At 33.8% G+C, this 10,544-nt stretch overlaps 1 protein-coding gene across 1 annotated transcript; it reads right to left on the bottom strand.

Moving 5' to 3' along the window:
* Positions 1-1,507: 1,507 nt before the first annotated feature.
* LOC145579203 (la-related protein 6A-like) lies at positions 1,508-10,279 on the bottom strand. The gene is made up of 11 exons (XM_081636450.1): positions 9,981-10,279; positions 8,928-9,009; positions 5,248-5,342; positions 4,976-5,041; positions 4,822-4,901; positions 4,645-4,729; positions 3,100-3,147; positions 2,939-3,007; positions 2,745-2,876; positions 2,005-2,092; positions 1,508-1,871 (listed from the first exon to the last, which is right to left on the bottom strand). Exons 1-11 carry the CDS (start codon positions 10,167-10,169, stop codon positions 1,750-1,752), a joined length of 1,056 nt encoding a protein of 351 aa, XP_081492576.1. The 5' UTR covers positions 10,170-10,279; the 3' UTR covers positions 1,508-1,749.
* Positions 10,280-10,544: the final 265 nt, after the last annotated feature.

Here is a 10,544-nt window from a genome sequence, read left to right as displayed (position 1 = left end):
CTTGAAGAAGTTTAGTTGATTGAGAATTTTTGCTAACAAAGGCTAGAGGAAAGTTGAGGTTAGTAGCAAAGACAAATTTGACACAACTAAAGATTAATACGGAGCATTTTAGAGAAAACTAGAGAGTGCGGCTGTTGAATGTTTTTTCTTAGGGTTAATTAGTTAATAGTTGTAAGCTTCTGTCAAGAAGGAATATTGTTACGGCGCAAGCCAATACCCTAATTCATATGACTTGCACCATTAGATTTCGAATTCACTTTTAATAATCTAATGGTTTAAATTAAAGCTATCTCACTTGAATTACACTTAATGTTTAGCCATATTAAATAACGATTACATTAGCGATATTGATAAATCATTCAAATTTTGAGCTATAAGATGGGAGATAAAATATAAAATAAGATGATAAAATGAAATGAAATCGTCATATATTATATAAATAAATATGACTATCTATAATTATATAAGATATTTTCAAGTAAATTTTAAATGTTGCAGAATAAGGTTCAAATCAAAATTATAGCTAAATAAATTTTCTAATCCTAATTTATATGTGGAAAACTAGAATTTAATTTAAAAAATTTAATGCATGCTATAAAAATAGTCAAATGTTTTGAAGTTATATGTGGAAAACTAGAATTTAATTTAAAAAATTTTGAATTTTAACACCACAAAATAACACTACGAAAAAAAATTATTTTAACACCGAAAAAAAAAATTTGAAAATTGGATTTTACCACCTCTTAACAAATTTCATCCAAAAACCCGTTAAGGGAGGTCTACAATAACATATGTCGCCATGTCAATGGTTGAAAAAAAAAAAATTTGAAATTTTTTTTTAAAAAAGAAAGAATATAAAAGAAAAATTAACTACCCCAACCCCACCACTGGCAATTCTTTTTTATACCTTTAACCACATGCCCCTTAATTTTTAAAGGACCATTAGGATTTTTTTTTGGAAGAATTGTGCACATGAATTTGTTGCACAAAACTTGAAACAAAGGGGGAATTCCTGGAGTGTGTAAAACAAGAGTAGTACCAAAGACAACACCTTCTGATTTCATAATCTAAAATGGAAAATCGGCTATTACAGTCGGAAATTTATACGAACACACATAAACTCGATAGAAAAGTCATTTCAATCCAATCTATTCTTGCCTTTTTTGGGGTCAAATAAAGACAGAATTTGTCAATGACCTAGCACGACAAAGCACTCTCTGAGGGCATGAAATGTTTCATTTTTTGGTTAGAATCTCAACTAATGTTTCTCTTAGATTCTCCAGTGAAAATACGGGAAAACTCCATTTATTTCTCGATGGAAACTGAGTTTTGCAATTCTCCCCGAAACTAGAAGATCATTTGGTAGTATTTGATAGAATTGAAGGATGATCTTCTGTTCTTGTCCTATGTTAGAAGACATTACCTCATATAATCCTCGCTTTTCCTAATTCAGACTAATTGATCTTAGATGTTGGTTCTCCCACACGGTCCACAACAAGATTTAAAGTTGATTGAAGCTTCATGCAAGACTTTCTTATGGACTGGCCAATCTTAGATTACAACATATCTGTTCAAAGATAAACAAATTCCCAACTCCTCTTTCCCAAACACACACAATGCCACAAGAAATTCAAGCTAGGTCATCAATGTTACATCCCCAAAAGGTAGGAAATGTATATTAGTGTTTAGCTGGTATAATACAGACATGTCATTTTTCAGATCGCTGCCATCATTGGCTGGACAATTCCATCAAATGTGGCAAGACGTAGGAAGACGTCCACGTCCCATAGTAAATCCTCTTGTTCCATCAGGCATTCGCGGACCAGGAGGTGGCTTATTAGAGGACTCAATAGTAGTAGCCATCCCATGTCCTAACACAGGTTGAGAGATTCTTAATCAGCAATTTCATCAAACCATCCAATCAACATAAGAAAGCAAAATGATTATTTCCGAGGGAAAAATGAAAATGAGGGTCTAGGGAGGGGGGAAAGCTTGTTTACACACCCATGCCATTGTTGCCACGGTATTTTCTCCCTTTAGATCGGTTTTGACCTTTCCGTCCATTTCCTTCTTTGGACCTGAGCTCTCCATCCTATTACACAAGCAAGATCAAATAAGAACAAAGAATAACAAATTTTTTTGGAAGAACATTATAATAAAAGAATCTTGAAACAGAAAACAAGAAATGTACGTAAGTGCGAAAGGCAAAAAAAACTTGGATTCTTGTCAAAGTACACACATTACTCTCTCATTTAACATCAAATCCAAGCAATTAACAGCATGGTCTCAATTCTCAAATATGCGGTTCCACAACAGCAACAAAAACAAAAACAAATTGCAAATAGCATACTGCATACCCTATAGCAAATTAGCAATGACCATCGAGCTTACTTCACTAAATTTATAAGGCTTGCAAGCTACCTTTTACTTATTTATTTATTTTTAAGATACCAAAATTTTCAATATAAATAAAGTAGCCACAGGGATTTCAGTATAAAATGAGGCTGCGTGAGGAGTTGAGCTATCAAGTGTGTATTAGCTCTCACCTGCTTCCTAGATTTGTAATTAGCCATGTTAGAACAGATTGAACCAAATGAGGATTAACTCAATAAATAACACATTACATCAATCAACCTACTTCATTCCATGGACCATGGTATCACTTTCACACTTTCATGCTCATAAAAATAGTATTTTAATTTAGAAGATATTAACCACAAATATATGATATTTTAAAAACTTGCCTCTTCATCAAGGTCATCATGCTGCACATTTGAATGACTTTTACCATCATCTTTTGCTGAAACAATTACTCGAGCAAGGCCACCCTTCTCAGAATCGGATTCTCTCCAGACCTTTCGTCCAAGAGCATTACCCTAAAGAAAAAATGCAAGTTAAAAGAGTTCTTATTGGCAGAGAAGAAAATGTTGGGACATACCTTCCGCTTTTGAAGATGTTGGACCCGTAAGCCATTTCGCCAATCCGTTTCATCATTCAAAGTAGCCACCTTCGGAAACAGTAAATTATAAGCAAGCAATATCATGCTGTGTTGAAACTTGAAAGCACCAATTGCTTAAGGAAGAAGATATCGCTACTTACAGCTTTCTCAGCAGCCTCCACTGTTTCATACTCAACAAGTGCATAAATCTGTGAACATATTAGAATACCAAGTAAATATTCACAAAGTACAATTTGCAGTATATACATTTCTTGAAGCCAGAAATAATACACATCAGTACATTAGGGGCATTTGGATTGGTTATGGGAGGTGGTAGGGTGGTGATGGTGAGGTGGCGGTAAAGACTTGCTCTGCTAGGGCTAACCATTAAAGACTAGTTCAGAACCCAGTTTATTCTTCCAGTAATAACATCTATCAAATCTCCTCCTTGGCCAAGATCTGGACATTGATATATTTGTAAATATACACATTGAGAGTTCAGACATATCATACAAGACCCCACTATATATATTTTTTTTCCCCTTATTAGTTAATGTAAATATACGGTCAAAGTTTAGAAAATTTAGAAAATCAAAATCAGACAAGACTAGACCAGAAGAGTTCCAACTTCAAATCAGACCTTATAATTGGACGGTTGGACCATAACACCTTAATTAAGGTGAAGAGAGCATAGCGTGATTGGCCTATCATCCCTCATTATAAATAAAGATATATGCATACAAGTGCGACAGGTAAAAAAATTATCCCCAAGTCTTATAGCTACAGTACCTTTCCCAACATGCAATAAAATCTCTCAGTGTAAAACCACCTTTAAATCAATCTACATAACCGTATCTAAAGAAAATGTGTTATTGATTCCCAGACCAAAGCCTAACTGACCACTATTATAATGAGCTGAAATCCTTTAAAAAGTGCAAGTTCTTCAATTTTGTGTTGAACTTTTATGCTTATAAATGGAATTTGATGTGTAGATCGCTTGTCAATCATCAATATCATTAATTCATTATGCTATTTTAACTATATATAATTGATATTGCAACTCATTTATTTAATGCCTTGAATAATCTAATGGAAACTTTGGTTTCAGCAGGCATGTAAACATATCCAATACAGGATCCCTGGTGCAAAGAAAAAGGTGGAATAAAACCAGCCTGCTGGCACAACCAAGTGAGCCAACTTTAGATACTAGTATAGTTATGTTTTTTATATAGTAAATTGGATACATTAAGGAATATACATAGTACATAGTTTACACATTCATTACACCAATTCTTAACTTTGCAAGGAGCACGTATAAAACAACAATAGAATTTTTTCTTAGGATAATAAGATATAAATTGGTTCTTATAGCCAAATTATTGATGTGATATACCTTTTCAAATAAAATAATGATCTTTCCATTGGCTGGAAACAAGACCACAAGGTCAATTTCACATCAAGGAAGGGTTATAGGGCTAATTTTTCCAACTAAAAGTCAATAGACTTAATTGCACAATTGCCATCAGTTGTAGCCTCAAGGAAGAAAAATGCATAAGAAGCTAGGCAAAGATAAAAGTAAATGAGCTATTAAAATTCATATAGCATAATAAAGTTCTCATATAGCATTGGTGCATTAATTAAACAACCAGAATCACTAGTTTCCCAAGTAAATACACAGCAGGAATATGCCCAGCATCAAATTTTACCTTGCCATTAACCAGTTTCTCGGCCTTGTTTCTCTTCACTGAATTCTCAGCAGCATGTGGATCGTGTATGGATATAGTCTTTATACTACAGAGACAGGTAACATTAGATATAGGAGCAACAATACACCACCCAGAAGAATGATTTACATGTAAGAACCAAGGACTAAGAGAAACTACCTGCCAGCCTGACCAAAAATATTCTGGATATTCTGCACTGAGTGGTCTTCAGGTAAATTTGCTACAACAACTGTACAAAGCTAAAGCCCAGTAATTTAGATTCATTAAACTCCTGATAAATTAAGAAGAGACAATTTCCTTCTAGATCAAATACCTCGGAATCCTCGTTTGATGGAAGAGGATGTCGTCGCTTTACTTTCTTCCCGTCTGAACTCAAAACCTAGATCAAATAATGACATGCAGCTAGTTAGCTAGAAAACAAACACATGAAATTTTAAGCAACCAAACAAAATTCATGCAAACCATGGCGGTGAAAAAATCAGAGAGCATACAGAAAAGCGTGCGCACTCACACACACAGAGAGAGAGAGAGAGAGAGAAGAGAGGGGGGGGGGGATCCAAAAGGATAAAGAAGACAAAAGCTTACAAGCTGTGAAGACTCCTTCAGTGCATCTACGATTGACGAAATGTCTTTTGTAAGCCTTTTCATCTTTCTAAAAGAACCAATTAACGAAATAGATACTGCAAGAAGCATAAATCCTCTGAGTCACTGCAGTTTAAGCATTAAAATCAATAACCAAAGTAAAACAGGATACAAAAACCCACACACATAAGCTTCAATATTGGATAGATTAGCAGCAGCATAATATGCTGCATACAGCAAGAACGAAAATCAAAATTAATAAGCCACTTTTGGGCCAATTCACGGGTAAAATTTTTTAGTCCAACTTAGACTGCAAGTGTGGTTGATTGCCTCATTGAAGATAAGATGCAATTCTCAACTGTGTAGAATCAAATTGGCAGAACAAAACATTGTACCAAAGTCACCAACACAGCAACACTATGACTTTGATTCTTTGAAGCATCTGATAGCAGAGATAAAATAGGATATATGAGGATAAAAGTGAAGCTTGTAAATTTTGTTTAGAAAAATCAAGTTCAAAGTAACTTGGCAAATGAAACTGCTATGATGCTCTGAGTTACCCCTAGACCTTTCCTAGAAACTATGGAGAAGGGGATACTAGTGCAAAAATATGAATCTAGTGTTAGTAGAGGATGACTTGATGTAATGAAAGTAAGGAACTGGTATTCAATATTTCTTTGGTAATCTATAATACTTCATCAGTTTTTTTTAGATGCATCACTTTCTATTAATGTTACTCAGACTCTTCATTTTACCTCAAGTACTTTTGTTAAACTTGAACATGGGTATGACACTTGAATACTTCATTTTACCTCAAAATCTTAGAATTTTTTCACAAAATAGCCAAGTCAGATACTTAATAACGTACCCATATCAAACATGGGTACCCAAGTCCGAGTAACATAGCTTTCTATATTTGGAAGTTTCAATTTAGATGCATTACTTTCTTTTTTAGTTAAAAATTGTCGCTATCTCTCTCACATCACATCGGTCCACTTTCTTCTTTCTCTCTATCACTTTCACCTTCAAAAATTGCCTAAGAGTCCGTGAAATTAAAAGTGATGTATCTAATAAAAAAAAACAGAGGAATTAATTTCTTATTACCAATAATAGGCCCCAAAAGATAAATTACTTACAATCTTTAGAAAGTTTTCTGGGGCTTAATGGAAAGCTGATCAGCTTAAGTTGCCAATTTCCTATAATTTGGAAAAGGAAAAAAAACTGAAGCCTCAAGTTATGTCTCTCCTTAGTTTTTCAGAAAGTACACAATTTCAGTTCTGTGGTTTATGTGATAACAGGGGCATCTTTTTCACAAAACCAAAGCTGTGGTTATGACTTGCAATTGGCTGCTTTGAAGAGGTGATCAATTCATTTATCTTAAAATAAATCTCATCAACCACTCAGACCCTACCCACCTTTGCCTCCGTGGTCGCATTGCCGCAGAAATGGAATGTAACGGATGAAGTATGGAACATGGCTGACGCAGTGTGAATTTTTTGAAAAAAATCAATTATGGGGTTAAGTCTCATTGGTGTTATTTAAGTTTAAAAGTATACTTTCGGCATAATATAATGAAATCTATCATAATATGGGTAAGTGAGTAACATATTTGTTAGACATAAAATTACTTAAAATATCATGCTTTATAAACTACTTAACTGATTACTATAACATTTATGGGCATTTTAAATAAAAGTACAGATGTAATGGTTCAAAACATAAATGTTCTTACGCGGCATAACAGATAACAATGTAAAACAGTTGTTTTCTAACGAATTTTGGATTTGGTGTTCCACAAAACCCCAACTTAACACCACAACAAAATTACATCTCCTACATTGTTCGTTAAGTAATAATGACCCACTACATTAGAACATTTATTACTCGTTACATCCGTTCTTATTTTAATTGATTCAAACTTAATTATGCAATCTATAAAACATGATATTTTAAATAATTTTTGCTCACCAAATATGTTACCCACTTCTATTTAGATAAATTCAGAGAATACTTTAGAAATTTAAAAAACTTAAAAATGCCTTAAACCCATTAATGTGAATTTTAGAAAAAAAAAAACCTATTTCCACAACAACGCAACCGTTACCGCGATAGGGAGTTTGCTTCGCAGCCACGAGTTTTTTCAATAAATCACAAGAGGAAAAATACATGCTTTTTCTCGAGCCATTATGTAACAAAGTCATGTGGAACCACAAATCCAGAATCTGTTTAATACTCCCTCCGTTTTAAAATACTTGCTCCACTTTTCATTTTCGGCCGTTTTTAAATACTTGCTCCATTTCCATATTTAGAAAACTTTTACAATATTTAATTTATTTCTCTCAACTAGTGGACCCAACATAAATCATATTTTATTAATTTCATATTCTCTCTCCTCCAATTCGCTCAAATACTTTTGATTTTTACAATTTTTTATTCTTTAAGCAACCCCACTACCTCCATATTTTATTACTTACTCCAATTTCTTCTAAAACTGCGAGCATGAAGAAATGGAGCAAGTATTTAAAGAAGGAGGGAGTAATGATTGTTCTGTAATGGAATGACCGAATTTTAACTTTTAACTCCATGGTGGAAACAATAGATTTCATAGACAATGATAAATTAAGTGTTTGATTAGTTGATGGACTTTTCTATATTTATGAAACCATGATTGCACTCATGTCCTGAAGTTGCATATTTAGTTGATCATCTTAACTTACAAAATTGCAAATTTTTTAACAAAGCTGTTACTTTGAGAGGACAGGGAATATAAACAAAAATATATAATGAATGTGCCATCTGCATACTAAGAAGGAAAATTAAAAGTTAAAAGAAAAAACTTTTAGCTATCATGTCAATTATCGGATGAGAGTAGGCTTGGTTCAGTTCTATTTTATCTATATTTGGTTCGGTCTGTTCCATTTTTAGGTAGAATGAATCATTTAAAAAAAAATCAGTTTGGCCATCGTCAGGTCTTGTTAACCATATTTTAATTTTGGTTTAGTTTGAGGTCATTCAAGGACGTTGATCAAGCTTGGGTTATAATTTTCAGGTTAAAAAGAACCCTGGTTTATGTGATTCAGACATTCAGTGAAGATAATTCTGTCCTGTTCAGATTTGTTTGATATGCCCAAAAAAACTCATGTTTACATTATTTGTTTTGTTTGTCTTTTTGGGAACTCGGTAAATGGTCTAGGTAACAACTAGATCAATCCACAAAATCCAATTTATGTAGCACAAATTCAATACTTAAACCAACTAAATAAATTTGTTATTACTTAATGGACCTCAGCATACAAGAGCAGAGATGAAATCAGATAGTAATTAATTACAGCTCATTCAGACTGGACACCCACCCAAAAGCTCGGCGCAGCCACAAGTGATTTGGGCGCGCCATGAGAAACATCCGGGCGAGGTGGTCTGTCACAAGTACCTGTATACTTTCATCATTTTTACATCTCTATCCTTGCAAATTTACAGCTGAGACAGCTTATAGAGTGCTATCGAATAAATTTTTCCTAATATTATAACAGTTCCTTGCAAATTCACAAATCAGAATGAGGAATATAACATCAAGCAAAAAGAGGGCATCATCAGTCATAATACATAATGAAGCAGCATCAGAATAAGCTAATCCATATCAGACTACAGAAATATGGTCGAGAGCAATCATTATCAACACTTACCAAACCCGTCTTTGTCTTTCTTCATTTGTTTCAACAAAAACTTGTCATTTGGTAAATTTTCATCACTGAAGTAATACTCGACCTGTAAAACCACCAAAGCGTCAGAAAAGCATAACAGCAAACTACTTAGAATAGCAAGTACTTTTTTTTGCAAACCATCGAAAAAAAGGTTTTTTGGGGAAAAATAGATAATATTCTCTCATTAATTCAGTTATCTATAATTTCGAACCCTAAGCATAAATTAGATCCAAATAAGTAGTTTGCAAAGTGACAATTCATATTCCTTCTTAACTGAATCATTTCAGAAATGGACATTTAAAATCCCTAAGAATATGAACCCTAAACCACCTGATGTTTACAATAAAAAGGCCAACATTTCAATTTCATTTTTTTTTTTTTATATAGCATAAAAATTATAGAAATTTGAATCAGTTGGTTTTTTTTTTTTGGCTTTTTATACGTGTTTTGCAAAATATATAATCTTTTTTGTAATTCAATTTTTTTTTACTTCTGAACCCTAAGCATAAACTACATCCAAGTAAGTAGTATGAAAAATGACAATTTAATTTCCTACTAAAATACACCATTCCCTTAATCCCTTCTCAACTCAATCATTTCAGGTATGAAAATCAAAAATCCCCTAAACAAACAAAAAAAAAAAAAAGCCAACATTTCAATTTCAAATTAATGACTTATAATCTTCTCTTGTTAATTCAATCACCTATAATCCCAAAACCTAAGCATAACTTAAATCAAAATACGTACGCAAAGTATTTCCCTTCTCAACTCAATTATTTCAGAATTGAACATCCACAAAGATGATACAATTAATCTTCTCTTGTTAATTCAATCACCTATAATCTCAAACCTAAGCATAAATTAAAAACCAAATATGTAGTATGCAAAGTATTTCCCATATAAACACAATCATTTCAGAATTGAACAACCACAAACCCTAAAAACATGAACCCTAAACAATTTTCTAAATACCAAATTCAAATTCACAATCAAACAAAATGAAGTAAAAAAAAAAGAGCAAAAACAAAGACTAGCCTGCTTGATGATCTTAGCGCGGAGGTCTTCGACGGAAGAATCGACGGGATGAGAGCGGAGATCCTCGTCATCAGACGGCGAAGATGAGCGGAGCACGGGAACTTCATCGGCGGAAGTAGCGACGCCGACGATCGCCGGCGGATGTGAAGGATCGGTGGTAGGAATCCCTTCGGCGGCGGAGGCGGCCATGGGAGGAGAGAGAAAGGGGAAGAAGAGAAGAAGGTGAAGGAAGAAAACCGAAAAACAAGTTCCCGCCTATTTCTTCTTCTGCTTCTGCTCTCTCTTTCTCTCACTTGGGTGGCGTGCGTTTTGTGACTTAATATAGGACTTCACTAGCCGACTACAGAATACTACTCCTTGGCCCGGTCTAGTGACGACCTGATGATATACATATACCCGAGTCTACCCGATCTTCATTAGAAATTGTTTTATACATCCGAATATACGATACATCCAAGAATATTTTTTTGTTCATTTTAATAATTATTGCTCATTTTATCATCAAATGAACAAACAAATGACCTTGGATGTACAGTACACCTGGTTGTATATAACAATCTCTCG

The sequence above is a fragment of the Chenopodium album genome, chromosome 14, assembly GCF_948465745.1.
Source record: "Chenopodium album chromosome 14, dcCheAlbu1.1, whole genome shotgun sequence".
Taxonomy (NCBI): Eukaryota; Viridiplantae; Streptophyta; class Magnoliopsida; order Caryophyllales; family Amaranthaceae; genus Chenopodium; species Chenopodium album.
Note: the sequence above shows the minus strand (reverse complement) of the source record. Positions and strands in the feature narration are given on the sequence as shown.